At 35.8% G+C, this 19,347-nt stretch overlaps 1 protein-coding gene across 2 annotated transcripts in view; it reads right to left on the bottom strand.

The window, feature by feature from the left end:
* Positions 1-19,347, bottom strand: part of LOC123776436 (zinc-regulated GTPase metalloprotein activator 1B) — a 51,182-nt gene that overhangs the window by 26,686 nt on the left and 5,149 nt on the right. For both annotated transcript variants that reach the window (XM_045772396.2, XM_045772397.2), the window contains exons 3-6: positions 18,661-18,757; positions 17,427-17,518; positions 3,384-3,443; positions 1,863-1,900 (exon numbers count right to left, since the gene is read on the bottom strand). In XM_045772396.2, the coding sequence (XP_045628352.1) occupies positions 1,863-1,900; positions 3,384-3,443; positions 17,427-17,518; positions 18,661-18,757 (287 nt within the window). The remainder of the gene's footprint in view (positions 1-1,862; positions 1,901-3,383; positions 3,444-17,426; positions 17,519-18,660; positions 18,758-19,347) is intronic.

The following is a 19,347-nucleotide window of genomic DNA, read 5'->3' as shown; positions in this document are numbered from 1 at the left end:
GAGGTTTTATCAAGGTGGCAGGAGGTTAAACGTTTACTGTGTTTGCATTATTCAGAATGTTGCTTTGTTTATTTGGCCTCAATTACACTGATAATAGATTCTCTTTAACTCCTCTGCACATCTAAATATACATATAAAATTATTCCTGTAATCATAAATACATAAAGAGTTTAACACTGGGTATGACACCTTAGGTCTATCAAGAAAACAAAGTATCTTAACTGCTATCTCTCCCGTAGGTATGCCAAATTTGGTAATAAATGTATACAAGAGATGAATTCAAACGTGCCTATAATAAACATTCAGAATGAAGAATTTGATTTGGTTTGCTTCCTCCATAAATATTTTGTTAGAAATATCAGGGTTTCAGAACAGTCAGAATTTTTCTGAGTAAAATTATAATATTTGGAATCTTTCTTTGATTCTTAAGATGATTAATAAATTTGGACTTAAAATCTACAAAGAAATTATTTTCCAGGGGGTGCCTGGGTGGCTCAGTTGGTTAAGTGTCTGCCTTCGGCTCGGGTCAAGATCCTGGAGTCCTAGGATCGAGCCCCACGTCAGGCTCCCTGCTCAGCGGGGAGCCTGCTTCTCCCTCTCCTGTGCCCCTCTACCTGCTTGTGCTCTGTCTCTGCCTCTCTCTCAAATAAATATATAAATAAATAAAATCTGAAAGAAAGAAAGAAAGAAAGAAAGAAAGAAAGAAAGAAAGAAAGAAAGAAAGGAAGGAAGGAAGGAAGGAAGGAAGGAAGGAAGGAAGAAAGAAAGAAAGAAAGAAAGAAAGAAAGAAAGAAAGAAAGAAAATTCTTTTCCAAACATCTCAAATTAGACTGCTCTATTCCTGAGGGAGACCAAGGGCCAGTGAAGGGATATTGGTAACCACTTAACAAGCCTGCCATATATTCCTAGAGCATAATTTTATTGAAGGTTTGGAAGGAAAACAGTTTTTTAAAGATTTTATTTTTTTAAGTCATCTCTACACCAAACACGAGGCTTGAACTCACAACCCCGAGATCAAGAGTCTCATACTCCACCAACTGAACCAGCAAGGTGTCCCGGAAGGAAAACTTTTTCAAATTAACAAATTCAGATATATTGTGGAGAATACAAAATGGATGTGAATTTTTAAATAAATTTAAACTTCTAAGAAATGATTACTTAGGGGGCTATTCACATCACAGAATGGGAATGGGAGATGGAGGATAATTTCATTCTCTTTTCCCTTTAGTAGTATTTCACTTGGAAAGTTGAGAAATACTGTTTTATTTTATGCAATATGTTTTTAAAAATCTTACTAAGTGCATTTTATGACTTAAAGTCCATTTAAATGCATTTGAAGAACTTGGCAGTTATGAAAACATTCACAGGATACCTTTTAAAGGAGAGTTTCTCCTCACTACACCTACATATAAATCCTGATTTCTTCAAAATAAGGTAAAGCAATTATTTTTTTAAAGGCAATTATTTCCAGTTTGTGTCTGATAGCAGTTTAACAAGAGAAAAAAGTTCTTACATGCTTTATGAAGCTCAATTTCTTCTATCAAATAGAAAAACTCATCAACATTGGGGTTGAATCCCAGTGAGGAGTTAAACACACCCAAACTTTATCCTGTAATATCATCATTACAAAATATTACACTTCCAACTTCTATCACATCAAGCCAGAGTAACAGAAAATATACACTTAATTTTAAAACACAGCAATTAAAAGACACACAAATTTCACCTATTCTTCATGATAAAAAAAAAAACCTTTTTGTTAAAATATTCAAACAAAAAGGTAGAAAAAAATAATATAATCAATCCCTATATACAAAGCTTTTAACAAATAATTAGCAATTCACAGCACTCTTTCAACTTACTTTTAATCCATATTTTGAATCCACAACAGTTACGATACCTACAAAGGAATACATCTTTTAATCAACTTTATGCATGAGAATGAAAATCACAACTAACTTATTTCAGTTCACAAATGTTACTCAATAAAATATTGGTTTTTCTCTTGCCAAAGCTTCAATTTAATTCAGTTCCACAAACAGACACATTTCAAATGTGTACTGAGTGTCTAGCACCATTTTAAGGCATTAGAGGTGTTATAAAATAATTTTTTAAATTACATAAACAAAGAAGTAAAGAAGTAAAGAATGTTAGATTTCTCTGGCCTTTAAAAAGCTTACAATCCAAAATATGATGAGACAAATTCCATAATATAAACTGGAATGTGATAAATTATACAAGACAGGTTATTTCCAGTTTATATATTCACATTATCAAAATCAAGACTTTTCTTAACATTTATATTACTGCTTAACAGATGAGATGCCTTAAGAGATCTTATTCCTAGCAATTTGCACCAAATCTAACTCACACAATTATCTTCCATAACATTTACCTAAGTTTCCAAATGGTCAATTAGTTTAGCAATCTCTGAATTTATACGCCAAATAATTTTTTCAAATGATAACAGCAGAAGGAGTCTGATGCCTAGGGAATTCAACCAGTTACATGCTACATATACCAGAGCCAAATGACTGGGCACAGTCTTAAATTTCACTCTTCAGTCTATGGAAGACCTGGTTTAAAGAAGGGTGGGCGGGTTGGGGCGCCTGGGAGGCTCAGCCATTAAGCATCTGCCTTCAGCTCAGGTCATGATCCCGGGGTCCTGGAGCGAGCCCCGCATCGGGCTCCCTGCTCGGCGGGAAGCCTGCTTCTCCCTCTCACACTCCCCTTGCTTGTCTTCCCTCTCTTGCTATCTCTCTCTGTCAAATGAATAAATAAAATCAAGAAAGAAAGAAAGAGAAAGAGAGAGGGAGGGAGGGAGGGAGGGAGGGAGAGAGAGAGATAGAGAAAGAAAGAAAGAAAGAAAGAAAGAAAGAAAGAAAGAAAGAAAGAAAGAAAGAAAGAAAGAAGAAAGGTGGGTGGAGCACAGTTACTTCATTCAGAAAGTTTCCGTATGTCTTAAATGAAGTCTATGAATAAAATTGCCCAAAAAGTGTTAAGGCAAAGAAAGTAGGGGTGGGGGCTTTGCTTAACTCTCATCTTCAAGGGTAAATGAAAGCATAAATATGATCCTCATACTGTATATTTTAAATAAAATTAAAAACTCTCTAACATACTAAGCACATAAGTCAGAGGATATATGAAACTGACATAGCATTTTAAAGGAAAACCAGAGTGGAAGCACTAAATTGAGAGCTGAAATTAAGACCTGACATCTAGTTCTACTACTGTCTGGGGCTTTGGAATCTTACTTCATTATCAAACTAAACAAGTTTAAAAAGAGTAACAATGCGAAGATTAAAATTATAATGTGAATGAAAAAAAAAAATCTAAACCATAACATTTTACTTGAAAACAAAAGAATATTTGTTTTAACTTACCATCAAGATAAATATCAACCCCTAATTCAGCATCAACCCAAAACATAGAAGCTACAGCACCTGAAAAATATATAAAATATTCATCAAATAAAAATATTTACTCAAACTGAGAAACACTATTTTACCCAGGCTGTTTTACGGTGTCCTGACAGAATTAGCAGGCGAACACATATACAAAGTATGTATGGCTTTCCAAACTTATGAGAATTACAATGATAGAACCTTTTATTACTTATACTCATTTTTCCCCTCTCCCTTCTCCACCCTACCCCCTCAAAAAGAAAGAAAAACAGATCAGCTCTTATCACATAGAAACCCAACACCAAGCTTCTATCAATCCCATAATAATCTACCAATACGTATTACCAAATAATTTGGGCATTATGGATATGTGCACACGGGACTTATTTTTATGTTTTCTCTCTCCAATTTAGTAATCATACAGTTCACAAATAATGAATTATCTCTCTAAAGGGAAGCAAAACCAACATAGATAATTTGGAAGCCACTTGACCGAAAAATAGAAAAACTTGTAAGTTTTATAGAAGAAAAAGAACAGAAGGTAAAATTATATACTCTACAGCATTACTAAATAAAACCTTATACTATTTATTTAATACTGATAGAAAATTTGGGTCTGAGGAAAAAAAATTTCGAAGAAATTAAAACTTGTTTTTGACAGAAACTGGTTCAGTAGCAAAGTACAAGCCCTGATTAGGATGCCACTACACAAGAAAAAGAAAACCGGCAGTAAAGAAAGTATTTGATTTTTCAAAGCATCTCAGGTCCAGTTAGTGACAGGGCTGTCTAAAAGAATGAGTACTAGGGAAAAACAAGGATAACTGAACTCATTCCCGTGTCTGAAGCTGTCCACCTACCCTGAGGAGATGTGGTCCCCCAAGCATCACTCTGTGTCAACAGTGAAATACCTGTCAGCTGTTTACAGTGATTACTCATGCAAGATATAGCAAGGGCCACAAGATCTAATGGTTTCCTGATACCTATTGATTTTTTTCCCAAAAACTTAATAGTTTTCCAATTTGACTGAAATAGGATTTGTGAGTAACAGGAGCGAATCAATGCCTGTTCTTTTCAAGGAAATTACTTTACCATGACAATTATTTAGCTTAGAACTGGAGAGTGTCAGTCTCCTAAACGGAGAACAACTGAATTGCCAATAAGAATTTTCTTCACTTACTTGGCTATCAACATGATTTTAACTAATGAGGGAGAAAAAAGTAAACCTGTGAGTATCATTACTCCAAACAATAAGTTGTTTAAAAAGTCTCAATTTTTTCACTCAGTAAAATTCCACTTTGTTCATAAACCTTTTTTTTAATTCATGGATTACTACTCAGACAGCTTATAAGTCCTATACAGTTAACATTCGTGTAATATTAAGTTGAATTGCAAGAGTATATTGAGCTTTTTTCCCTAAATCTGATGTGCATCTTTGGCAACACTTACCAGGCTCTTCAAGAAAGAACTATTTAAAATTTAGATGCAGATGTTTAGCAAGAGGAGTAAAGATGAGAGAATAAGTTAATCAGCAGTTCCAAACCCAGGGTGATTTTTCTCCCCAGGGAATATTTGGCAATGTCTGAAGATATTTTTAATTGTCTCAACTAGGGGAATGCTACTGGCATTTAGTGCGTAGAAGCCAGGGATGCTGTTAAACATCCCACAAGGCAAAACCCAACAAAACAAAACAAAACAAAACACAAACAAAAACATTCCACAATCCACAAGACAATCCCCTACAAAAAAGAACTACCCAATCCAAACTACCATTTATGCCAAGGTTAAGAAACCCTGAGCTAGATTATAGAATCTCCCTTATTCGAAACCGATTACAACAAAAATTTAAAATAAAAATTTTAAAAGCTAAATTCTATCAGCAACAATGAAATATACAACGTCTTGCAACAACTTTTGAGGAGTGATAGTCTAAATAAGAAACAGAAAGTCCATGGGGTGCCTGGGTGGCTCAGTTGTTAAGCGTCTGCCTTCAGCTCAGGGCCTGATCCCAGGGTCCTGGAATTGAGCCCCGCATCAGGCTCCTCTACTGGGAGCCTGCTTCTTCCTCTCCCACTCTCCCTGCTTGTGTTCCCTCTCTTGCTGGCTGTCTCTCTGTCAAATAAATAAATAAAATCTTTAAAAAAAAAAAAAAAGAAACAGAAAGTCCTATGTGACTTCTGATAATTCTTAATTCCACCCCCACCAATAAGTGGTTGTAGGGAAAGAGTTTACAAAATCCAAATACTTATCCAAAATGGCAAGAAGGAGAACTGAGCAAGGAATAAGTAATACAGGGAAAAGTCAACCAAGGGTAAAAGTTTTTAAACATTTCCACATTTTTGGAGAAGGGGGTCACTTTCTAGGGCTCAGAGCAAAATGAACTGAAAGGTCTGAGGCTCGAGGATATACCCACACAAGGTATGAGTAGTTGGAGGAAATTCAGGAGGGGAACACTGAGTACTTTAAGAGAGCAGAGCCTAAAAGTCATATTGCCCATCTGGCTCTCTCAGTCACCCCTTTTCCTTTGCTTCCCCTTCTCTGCTCCCAGCAATACCCAGCATTCAAATTGAGGCCCGGGAGAAAAACACATTTAGGTAAGATGGGTAAGATATTAAAAATAATTCATCAACACCATATGTAAGTAGGCTGATGTTCTCTACATCAGTCACCAACATGCTGAAAAGACAATGCACATATATTACAGCTTAGAAGAAATAAAAAAGAAGATAAATGAAAGGAAAAAGTTGAAGAAATGAGTAAGGCATATAAATGGCAAAGAACCCATTCCGGAAGGAAACATAACCCAAGAAGCCAAAGAAAATTTTCAAAGGTCTATTCATAATAAAGAACTTAAAAACATCACAATCAATTAAAAACAACCTCTAAAAGGCAAGATAAAGCAGCGTAATATGAAACACTACTTTGTGCTGAAGAAACATATACAGCCAATAAACATATCATTACTTAACGAATTCTTTTAAAACATCAGGGAATAGAATAGACACTGGTGGAAACAGAATTACTGATAAAAAGGAACATGTGAGATGATTAAAGTAAATGCAGAAGCAAAAGACAATTAGAAAATAAAATATATGGAGAACAAGAGAAAATTCAACATAAGGAAAACTGGTGTCATAAAGTAGAGGACCTAATAATTGGACAAAAAAATTTTCATAGTAATAAATAAGGAAAATGCTTCTAACTGAAGACATAAACCTACAGATTAAAGAGTATACTGTAATCCAAGAAAAAATGATTATGGATGACACGCAGATGTATCTTGGTTATATTACTGGACCTTCAAAAATAAAGGAAAAAATTGTCAGGCATTTCGGATGAGAAAGCAAGTCACTTTCAAGGAGGCAGAAAAGAAATCAGACTTTTCTACAGTAACATTCATTGCCCCAATAAAATAAAATAATGACCACACAGTTCTAATGAAAGTGTTCCTAAGAATATCACCTCATGCCAAGTTGTTTTTCAACAATGAAAACACCAGGTAGACAGACTCAAAATATTAAAGGAAACAACAGCATTAAAACTAAAGAAATATACTACTCACAAATCCTTCCGGATGAAATAAAAAAGGAAATCCAGCCAATCAAAAAATACTATGAGATCAATAAGCAATATTTGATAAGTTCCAAGGGAAGGAAATTGTGATCTGGAAATTTTATACCTAGTCAAATAATCCTTCAAGTATAAAAACAAAAGACAAGCATTCTCAAGCGAGTATGCAAGAACTCAAGGAAGGGGGGGCGCCTGGGTGGTTCAGCCAGTTGAGCATCCGGCTCTTGGTTTCAGCTCAGGTTGTGATCTCAGAGTCATGAGACTGAGCCCCATGTTGGGCTCTGCGCTCAGCACGAGTCCTCCCAGGACTTTTCTTTCCCTCTCCCTCTGCCCCTGCTCCCGACTCTCTCTCAAATAAATATATCTTAAAAAAAAAAAAAAGTCAAGGAACACAGCATCTATAGCTTGAGAGGATTACCTGACCAGGAAATTCAGTCAATCAAGAGATTCATCAACTCAGGAATGGAGAAGCCACAGTACTGAGGTAATGAGGACTAAAATTGCTTAATATAGAACTAAACAAAGTGTGAGAGAACGTAGATGTTAGGAATCTTAACAGAGCACAGAATAAATCAACCAAAATCAGGAGATGGGAGTAAAAAGAAGTGTTCATTCCCTACTCCTTTATGTCAGGGAGTCAAGAAATACTCTGAACTGACACATATAGTTCAAAAACTAACTCATCCATTTATGTTCTTTATAACCTTTTTTCCCCCTGTAACTCATACTTCCAGTGAAAAAGCATTTTTCTGATATTCAGGATTCCTTCATTTCTTTCAAGTTCTCTTTTATTCAATTACATAGTATTTTTTTTGCGGTTCTGCCCACCTTTTATAGAGCAATTTATTAGATAAATAATTTTAATCATATTATAGTTGATTTGCAGAGTATCTAATATGTGTTGGCTCCATTATGTGATTTACATATAGAATATATTTTTAATTGAGGTAAAATAGTATATGACCTTATATTAGTTTCAGGTGTATGGTATAATGATTCAGTATTTATATACATCACAAAATGATCACCACAGTAAATCTTGTTACCATCCAACACCATACAACTGACCCCCCCAGCCCTCTAACCCCTTTCCCCTCTGTTTACCATCAGTGTGTTCCCTGTACCTGAGTTTTGTTTGATCGTTTCTAAGGTTCCACAGATCAATGGAATCTAACTTATTTCCTGCAGCATAATACCCCCAAGGTCCATCCGCATTGTTGCAAAAGGCACGGCCACTGTGTATGTGTATATATATATATATGTGTGTGTGTATGTGTATGTATATACTACACAGATATATATGGCACATCGTCGTTATTCATTCATCCACCCACAGACACTTAAGTTGTTTCTATATCTTGGCTATTTTTGTAAATAACGCTGCAATGAACATATCTTTTCAAATTAATGTTTTCATTTTCTTCAGGAAAAATAACCCACAAGTGAAATACCAGATCACATGATAGCTCTATTTCTAATATTTTGAGGAACCACCATACTATTTTCCACAGTGGCTGCACCAATTTGCATTCCCACCAACAGTATATAAGGGTTCCCTTTTCTCCGCATCCTTGCCAACACTTACTTCTTGTCAATTCGACTCTAACAGGTATGAGGTGCTATCACATTGTGGTTTTGATTTGCATTTCCCTGATAATTAGCGAAGATGAGCATCTTTTCATGTGCCTGTTGGCCACCTGTATATGTTCCACCTGTATAAGTTCTTTGGGAAAATGTCTATTTCAATCAGACTGCTTTTTTAGCTATTGAGTTCTTTAGACATTTTGGATATTAACCCCTTATCAGATACATGATTTGCAAATATTTTCTCCCAGTCAATAGACAGCATTTTCATTTTATTGATGGCTTCCTTTGCTGTACAGATGCCTTTTAGTTTGATATAGTCCCACTTACTGATTTTTGCTTTTGTTGCCTTTGCTTTTGGAGTCAGATTCAAAAATTCAACGCCAAGACCAATGTCAAAGAGCTAACTACCTGTTTTCTTCTAGGAGTTTTGTGGTTTTAGGTTTTACATTCAAGTCTTTCATCCACTACGAGTTAACTGTTGTATATCATGTAAAACAGTAGTCCAGTTTTCCCATCAATATTTATTGAAGAGACCATCTTTTCTTCATTGCATATTCTTGCCTCTTTTGTCAGAGATTAATTGGCCAGAAAAGCATGGGTTTATATCTGAGTTCTCTATTCCGTTTCATTGATCTGTGTCTGTTTTTATGCCAATACCATATTGTTTCATACTACAGCTTCATAGTACAGTTTGAAGTCTGGAACAGTGACATCTCCCGTTTGCTCTTATTTCTCAAGACTGCTTTGGCTATGGGGGCCCAGGGTGTCTCAGGAGGTTAAGCGTCTGCCTTCGGCTCAGGTCATGAACGCAGGGTCCAGGAACTGAGCCCCACATCGGGCTCTCTGCTCAGCGGGGAGCCTGCTTCTCCCTCTTCCTCTGCCTGCTGTCCCCACCCCCCGCTTGTGCTGTCAAATAAGTAAAATCTTTTTTTTTTTTTTTTAGGATTTTACTTATTTGACAGAGAGAGAGAGACAGCCAGTGAGAGAGGGAACACAAGCAGGGGGAGTGGGAGAGGAAGAAGCAGGCTCCCAGAAGAGCAGGGAGCCCGATGTGGGGCTCGATCCCAGCACCCTGGGATCACGCCCTGAGCCGAAGGCAGATGCTTAACAACTGAGCCACCCAGGCACCCCCAAATAAATAAAATCTTAAAAAAAAAAAAAAAAAAGACTGCTTTGGCTATTCGGGGTCTTCTGTGATTCCACATAAACCTTAGGATTAATTATTTGTTCTGGGGCGCCTGGCTGGCTCACTCAGTTGAGCATGTGACTCTTGATCTCAGGGTTGTGCATTTAAGCCCCATGTTGGGTGTAGAGATTACTTTTAAAAAATTATTTGTTCTAGTTTTGTGAAAAATGGCATTAAAATTCTGATAGAGGGGCACCTGAGTGGCTCAGTCAGTTGACTGTCTGCCTTTGCTTGGGTCATAATCCCAGGGTCCTGGGATTGAGCCCCACGTCGGGCTCCCTGCTCAGCGGGGAGTCTGCTTTTCCCTCTGCCTCTGCTGCTCCCCCTGCTTGTGCTCTGTCAAATAAATAAAATCTTTAAAAAAATGTTTTAAAAATAAAAACAAATAAAATTCTGATAGAGTTGGCAATGAATATATATTTTGCTTTGGGTAGTATGGACATTTTAACAGTATTCCAAACTGTTCTTCCAAACATGAGCATGGAATAATTTTCCATTTAGTTCTGACTTAATTTCTTTCATTAATGTCCTACAGTTTCCAATCTACAGGTCTTTCACCTCCTTGGTTAAATTTATTCCTAGGTATTGTATTCTTTTTGATGCAAATTGTTTTGTTAGGCTTTTTGCAAGGATTGTTTCCTTAATCTTTTGACAGTTCATTATTTGTGTATAGAAACACAACAGGAAGTGTACACCGATTTTGTATACAGCAACATGACTGAATTCATTTATTGTTCTTTTGGTGGAGTCTCTAGGGTTTTCTATATATAGTATCATGTCATCTGGAAATAGTGAGAGTTTTATTTCTTGCTTTCCAATTTGGATGCTTTTATCTCTTTTTCTTGTGTCATTGCTGTGGGTAGGATTTCCTTGAATAAAACAGGAAAGAGTGGGCATCCTTATTTTGTTCCTGATCTTAGAGGAAAAGCTTTCAGCTTTATACCACTGAGTATGAGTTTGTCATGTATGGCCTTTACTATATGTAAGTATTCCCTCTATACCCACTTTAAGAGTTTTTATCATAAATGGACACTGGAATTTATCAAAGGTTTTTTCTACATTTATTGAGGTGATCACATGACTGTTACCTAAATTTTGTTATGCGGTATATCACACTGATTTGCAGATGTTAAACCATCCCTGCATTCTTGGGCTAAATTCCACTGATAATGGTGTATGATCCTTTTACTGTATTGTTGAATTAAGTTTGCTAATATTTTGTTGAGGGTTTTTATATCTATGTTCATCAGGGATACAAGCCTGTAATTTTCTCTTTTTTGTGGTGTCCTTCTCTGGTTTTGTTATCAGGGTAATGCTGGCCTTATAAAATGAGTTTGGAAGCTTTCCCTCCTCTTCAATATTTTGGAAGAGTTTGAGAAGAATAGATATTACATCTTTTTTATATGTTTGGTAGAATTCCCCAATGAAGACATCTGGTCCTGGACTTGTTCGCTGGGAGGTTTTTGTTTACAGATTCAATCTCCTTACTAGTAATGCATCTATCCAGATTTTCTATTTCTTCATGGAAGACTGGAAGTCTTGAGAGATTGTCTGTTACTGGGAATTAACCCATTTCATTATCATAGTAGTCTCTTTTGATCCTTGATTTCTGTGGTATGTTAATTTTTCTTTTATTTCTGATTTTATCTTTTTCAAATAACCAGCTCTTACTTTCATTGACCTTTTCTATTGTTTTTTTAGTCTCTGTGTCATTAATTTCTGCTCTGAATCTTTATTACTTCTTTCCTTCTACTAACTATGGGATTCATCTGTTCTTCTTCTAGTTCCTTTAGGTAGAGCTGTCTTTTTATGAACCTTGCTCTTAGAACTGCTTTTGCTGCATCCTACAGATTTTGGATTGTTTTATTTCCATTTTCATTTGTGTCAAGGTATTTTTTATTTCCCCTCTGATTTCTTCATTGACCCATTGATTATAATAGTTGCATGTTATTTAATTTCCACATATTTATGATTTTCCAGTTTTTTGTAATTGACTTTGTTTCATACCACTATCATTAAAGAAGATATCTGACATGATTTCAATCTTCTTAAATGTATTGTGACTTGCTTTGTAGTCTAACATGTGACCTATCCTAAGAACATTCCATATGCAGAAAAGAAATGTGTATTCTGCTGCTTTTGGATGATATACTTTGTATACGATGAACCCTTGAACAATGTAGGAGTTGGGGCACTGACCTTCCAAAATCCACATATAAGAGAGAGAGAGCACAAGCAGGGGGAGAGGGAGAAGCAGGCTCCCCACTGCACAGAGAGCATGATGAGGGGCTTGATCCCAGGACCTTGGGATCATGACCTGAGCCAAAGGCAGATGCTTGACCAACTGAGCCACCCAGGAGCCCCCACATGTAACTTCTGATTCCCTAAAAACTGAACTACTAATAGCCTACTCCTGACCAGAAGCCATACTGATAATATAAACAGTCGATCAACACATATTTTGAAGGTTGTATTACACATCATATTCCTACAATAAACTAGAAAAGAGAAAATGTTATTCAGAAAATCATAAGGAACAGAAAATACATTTATAGTATTATACTGTAAAATATCTGCACATAAGTGAACCCACACAGGTCAAACCCCATGTTGTTTAAGGGTTAACCACATACCTATTAAGTCCACCTGGTCTCATATGTTGTTTAAGGCTGATATTTTCTTATTGGTTTTCTGTCTGGATAACCTATCCATCGATGTAAATAGAGTACTAAAGTCTTCTACTATTACTGTATTGCTATCCATTTCTCCTGTTAATTCTCTTAATATCTGCTTTATGTATTTAGGAATTCCTTTGCTGAGTGAGTAAAAATTTTCAAATGTTATATCCTCTTGTTGGATTGACCCTTTGTCATTATACAATGTACTTTATCTTTTATTACAGACTTTGTTTTAAAGTGTATTTCGTTTGATGTAAGTATAGCCACATCAGCTTTCTTTCATTTACATTTGCATGGAATATCTTTTTCCATCCCTTCACTTTCAGTGTTATGTGTCATTAGATCTGAAATGAATCTCTTATAGGCAATATATAGATGAGTCTTTTTTTTAATTCTATTCCCATCTTTTGATGGGAGATTGTGTCCATTTACATTTAAAGTAATTATTGATAGGTATGTACTTCTTGGCATTTTGTTAATTATTTTCTTGCTGTTTTTGCAGTTCCTCTCTGTTCTTTCTTTCTCTTGCTCACTTCCCTTGCAGCCTATACATATACATATGCAGCTTTTATATATACACACACACACACACACATATATTTATATACTTATGTTTGTATACTCATATGCTTATGTTTATATTTATACTGATATATATTTACATATATATACTTATATATAAATAAAAGCCTATTTCAAATTGATAGCAACTTAAATTTGAATGTATTATAAAAACTCTCCATTTCTGCTCTCCCCTCCACATTGTTTTTCATGTTATATTTAACATCTTCTTACTTTGTGTATCTCTTAATTATTGTAGTTATTCTAAAGTTTGCTACGTTTGTCTTTTAACCTTCACAGTAGGTTTATAAGTGGTTAACTCACTACCTTTACTATATATTTGCCCTTACGAGTGAGATTTTTACTTTCCCATGTTTTCTTGTTATTAGTATCTTTACTTTTCAGCTTCAAGAAGTCCCTTTAACATTTCTTATAAGGCCAGTTAGTGGTGAACTCCTTTAACTTTTGCTTGTCTAGAAAACTTTCCTCCAATTCTGAATGATAACCATAGCAGGTAGAATATTCTTGGTTGGAAGTTTTTTCCTTTCAGTACTTCAAATCTATCATGCCACTCCCTCCTGGCCTGCAAAGCTTCATCTGAAATATCAGCTGATAGTGATTTGGCGATTCCCTTGTACTTAACAAGTTGTTTTTCTCTTGCTGCTTTTAAGATCCTCTCTTTAATTTTTGACATTGCAATCAATGTCTCTTGATGCGGATGTCTTTGAGTTCATCTTATTTGGAACTCTCTGTGCTTCTGGGACCTGGATGTCTGTTTCCTTCCCTGGGCTAGGGAAGTTTTCTGCCTCTTTCATTCTCTTTTCCTTCTGGGATCCCTATAATATGAATGTTATTCCACCTGACATTGTCCCATAGGTTCCTTAAGATATCTTCATTAATTTTGTTGTTGTTGTTGTTGTTGCTTTCTTTGGTTGAGTTCCGCTGCCCTGTCTTCCAGGTCACTGATCTGTTCTTCTGCTTCATTTATTCTGATGCTGAACCCTTCTAGTGTATTTTTTGGCTCAGTTACTGTATTCTTCAATTCTGTGACTTGCATTTGGTACTTCCTTATATTTTCTATCTGTTTGTGGAAGTCTGTGTTCAACCATCCTTCTGACTCTGGTAAACATCGTTATAACCATTACCTTGAACTCTTTATCAGGTAGATTTGTTATCTCCACTTCATTAAGATCTTTTTTCTGAGGTTTTGTCCCCTTCTTTTGTTTGGAAAATACTGTCTCTTCATTTTGCTTGACTCTCTATTTATTAAACAAAACCGTTACCTCTCCCAGTCTTGAAGGAGTGGCCTTGTATAGGAGATAAACTTTATTATTCAACCTTGCCCTAGCTCTTGGTTGTCTCTCTGAAACTTTGTGATTATCTAATTAGCCTGAATTATTCTTGATAGATCCCACAGTTGTTGAGAGTGTGTTAAGACCTGCCAGTGTTCCAAAGGGAGTGATCTCAGCACCTAGTTTCAGACTGACTGGAAGACAGATCCACAGGAAGGAGCTTTTGTAGTATACAAATATATAGCCCTGTGGCACCACAACTATAAACCCTGCTGACTGCCAGCCCAAGAGATCTGGAGGTGTCTCCTGAACTCAGGCTGCAAAAATCAGGGCTTCAGAGAAGTGCATAAACTTTTCGGAGATACCAGCAAGCTGGGTTGAGGCCAAAGGAGAGATCAAAGATGGTGTCTCCCTGCCTACATTTGAGAGCACCTTCCAGGACAAGTGGATGGGCCTTTTTCATAGGCAGACAAATAGTGTTTCAGCCTGCTGTCTATGCAGTGCCTTGGGTATGGTAGCCCTCCCCAAACTACCTTCCTTTTATAGTCCCATAGGGTGCAGAAATTCAAGCCCCTCTGGCCACCAGGGACAGGTGATCAACAGACATTCCCTCTGTGGACTGCACTCAAGACAGGCTTTAGCAAGGCTTCAAGAGTACTGAGGGTGGAACATATCCATGGCTTCAGGGATGCAGAAGGAGAACTATTATGGGCAGGATACACCCGAGGCTTTAGTGAGGCAGGGAGATAGCTGGGGATAGGGCACGCCCATGGCTTTAGGGAGGCTGTCTGTGTCCACGGTGCCTAACTGCACTTGCAAAGTGGAAGGAGAGTGCAAAAATGGTGCTCACAAGCACCGCTGGACCCAAAGTCCCTACTGGTCCCAGCTACTTCAGCAAACACTTTAGAATTAGCAAATGAATCTGCTTCACATATAATTCAGTCACTTCTCAAACTGCTGCCTTTGCACTGGGTCCCAAGATGACTGTGCTAGTGTGTGAGCCCCTCAAAAGCAGTATCTCAGATTCCCACAGCCCCCCAGGTTCACTGTACACAAGCTCCTTTGGTTTCCAAATCCATTTGAGGGGGCCTTGACTCTCCAGTGCAGGTTCCAAGAGTTGGCATACCCAAAGTGGGGTATAAACCCATCCCTCCTCAGGTAAAGACTCCAGACCCGTGAAACCCCTCCCTTCTTTGAGTTGCTGCACCAGGCGTAAAGTTTTTGGCAGGATCACATCTCTAACTCTCTTATCCATTTCAATGTGGCCCTTACATTCCTTGTTGTAGAAGGAGCTGTTCAGCTAGTTTTCAGTTCTTTCTGAGCAGGAATTATTCCATAAGTAGCTGTAGATCTGGTGTGTCTATGGAAAGAGATAGTTCAGGGTGTTCCTAAACTGCCATCTTGAACTGCCGCCAAGTTCTCTTCTTTTAGATTCAAGTAAAACTAAATTAATAATTACTAAGAATAGCACAAAGAATACAACACATTTTTGTAAAATTATTTGTCTGTTTATACAGCTTTCAGAAGCACACAGAGCACTGCTTACCAAATTTATGAATGTCTAAGAATCCCCTGGAGGGATTATTAAAACAGATTGCTAGGCTCACACCCTTACAGATTCTGAGGGATGGAGCCCAAGAATCTGCATTTTTCCCAAGTTTCAGAGACTGAAGCTGTCATTCAGCAAGTAGCAATAGTACAGAAAAACCCCTGCAATAAAATTTACCTACTTGTATTTCATGGTAGTGAGATACAGTGTGATTTATTTTAACTTTCTTCTTGCATTTTCTTAGATATTGGGTAAATTTTTTTTTATAACAAATGTTCCATTTTTACCCAAACAATAAAATCATTATTCTAAAGAAAGTCAGAAGCAAGAAACATTAACCTGTTCACACCTACAATTTGTACAAAAGCTTTCTCTGAGATCTTTAACTTTTCCTCTCCCTCTGAAAAGCTGAACCATGTTTTATTAAACTCACCCACGTTGAAGAAAAGTTACAAGAGTTTTTCTCTAAGAAGTGGCTACTACCATGAAAGAAATTGCTATTTGTTCAAAAAGAAGGCATACATTTTCCCATCTTACCAGATTAAATATTTAACATCAATGTAAGAGTCCAAGTCCTATCATCAGTCAAATATACTAGAAATGTATGAAAATGTACATAGTATGGTCTACTACAGGAACAAAACAGCCCAACTCAACACTAATTTGAAAACAGGAGGACAATGTTATTATGCAATATTTATAAGTACAATAACCACTGATTACATCTGGACCTTCAGTATACTTCAATATCTGTTTTAAACAGTTAGGACTCCTAATAAATTATTCCTAAACAGTACTTCTATATAGTCCTTTATGTAGTTTTATGGCCCAATGTCATTAACTCAAATTAAAAAAAAGGTACGGTCAGACTTACACAATGAACACTAAATGTTCTGCAAACTAGGAATAAAGGTGTTACCTAAAAGATATTTGGGTAAGAAGGAAACAGAAATCGATTGTTAAAACAGTTCAACTTGGTGTAGCTTTCAATAGAGAAGTTTACATGTAATTCTATTCAGAGATAAAAATTTCATGAATAATCATTAATTTCACACCAGGAAAAAAGGCCTGGTAGCCTTAATTTAACTGTGTAGCTAACAACAGTGTTTACAAATAAAATTAATTCAACTTCAGTAGTAAAAAAACAAAATGCTAATAATTAACTGAAAAAGAGTCAGTAATGCTGAGATTAGAGTCCAAAACCCTTAAGTATCTTTAAATGACCCTCTAAGAAAGCTGGATTAGAAAGCAATCAGAAATAAGATCTCTGTAGAGTATAATCAATCAAATATAGAAATAGAACTTAGAAGTAGAATGTCTTTATTTTTCCTAAATTTCCATACTTTTAACAACTTGTGTTCCTACCAATAATCTTAAATCAATCAATTGAATTTCAATCCTATTATCAAGTTAAAAGTACCAAGTACTCTGATTATGATTTATCTGCAAAAGAAACAGTACAATCCAGTATTTTTCCTGTTTTTAAACAACAAAAAATGTTTAGTCTGGAGTACAGGTTTAATGCTTACTTTACATATTTCTCTAACACATTTAAAAATGTTTAAGAACTATAGTCTGGTTATTAATAATGTCATTTCTTACCAGGATCTGCTAACCCAGTGGTCTCTAAAAGTATGTAATCAAATTTCCCCTTCTTCTGCATCAAATTCTCAATAGCTCTAAGGCCATTGTCCCTGGAGAATACCAAAATATAAAATACAACTGATTACCTGAATATTTTAAACTGATCATTATAAACGTTTTAAAATACATTAAGCAACCTGAGACAAAAATATCCTTAGGCATGTGAAAACTTTAACTCATTCCCAAACTTCTAACACAACATCCATCAATATTTACCAACGGTGGGGAAAAACAGGCATATGTACTGATAAGTAATATAAATCAGATACATGAGGAGTTAATACTTTAGTTTTATTAAAATTAAAAGCAGAGGAAACTTTAATAACCCTAACTGAAGTCAAAATCTGCTATTTTTATAGTAGTATGAAAGAAAAAATTCAACATCCAAAACAATGATAAAATTTATGAATTACAGTGATTTACTATAACATCTAAAGGGACATGATCATTACTTTTCAATTCTGTTCTGCATAAGAGTACCAGACTTTAATTTCCCTTTTTTCTTAGAACGTCAACAGTGCAAGAAAATACTTACTGGATTTCATTTTGGTTGTTCAAGAAAATCTGTCACGACTTTAGCTTTGTTAATATATTTGACTCAAAGTCAAATCTAAGTTGTAAACGATGTAGAAAAGATTTAATTCACTAAAATATACAAAGTCCACAGTACAGGTATTAATTTTCCTAATTTACTCAACAAATATTTGAGTGAATAGGTATGTCAGGTCCTTTTCTAAGATCTATGGTATATTAGTGGAAAAAAGAGACACTGTCCTTGGAAGCCAACTATCACTAGTGGAACACAACACGAGCTTTTTCACCTTTTTGATGGTCATTTTTGTTTTTAGAAGGTGAATCTCTGGAAATAAGACCAATGACTCATTCAATGTAAAATAATAATTTTTACACATGAAATGTGACTTTCATGTACCACAGAAATTACTAATTAAACCCTGACATCAAAGACAATAAAAAGAAACTCAATAAAAGAACCAAAGCATTAGAGCAGAAAGAAAAATAAATACGACAGCAAGACTCTGAGAAAATACATCCTAATAAGTTATTTTCTGTGTGAAAATACAATGAAGCAGACTGTAAATTCAGTTACATTACACGAGAAAATCAAAGCTGGAAATATAATCAATAAACATTTATAACAAACCAACAAGCACACAATAAACACATTCCTCACTTTACTGAACAGCAGAGGCAACCGTTCCTAAGTTCCAGCCATTCTTCATAGAGCTCTCCATTTTGGCTGACAGCTAAGGACTTCTCCACTGCACTTCCTGGAATAATTAACAAGAAGCAGTCTTTAGATTATGTTCACTAGCCAACCAAAAACAAAGATGAGGATATCAATACCGATTTCAAATCATTTTATACAAATACCTTTTATAACTTTTATTCTTTCATTCTGTTTGTGCAGCCTCAATGTTTTAAACTATACTACTCTAGATTATTTCAGCTTTTATTTTTTAAAGAGGATTTAAGTCCCTAAAAAGGCAAATCCAAAATTAATGACTCATACCTACTTCTTTGGTCTTCTCACTTGCCCACTCCTATATCCTAATAGAGTGCCTATTTCAAAAGCACTTCTTGCCAACTAGTATGCTTAATATATTGGTTTTTATGTGGCTTTAAACCTCTTAAAAGACTGCCTTCTCTATTTTTTTCTTTTCATTCTTCTTCTAAATTGTTTTGTTTCAACCAGACAGACTACTCAATATTCCTGGTATGAGTAAAAACCCCAGTTCATTGTGAGGAAGTTTGTTGGCTAGGGTATCAATGTGCTCATTTAAAAATTAAATTTTTAAACAAAAGTGTCCTAGCAATGCTTAAGAAAGAATAATATATATGTGAAATTCTGAGATTGTTA

Source organism: Ursus americanus, chromosome 34 (genome assembly GCF_024610735.1).
Source record: "Ursus americanus isolate L20-20 chromosome 34, mUrsAme1.1.p, whole genome shotgun sequence".
Lineage (NCBI taxonomy): Eukaryota > Metazoa > Chordata > Mammalia > Carnivora > Ursidae > Ursus > Ursus americanus.
This window is presented reverse-complemented; position numbering and strand designations above follow the sequence as displayed.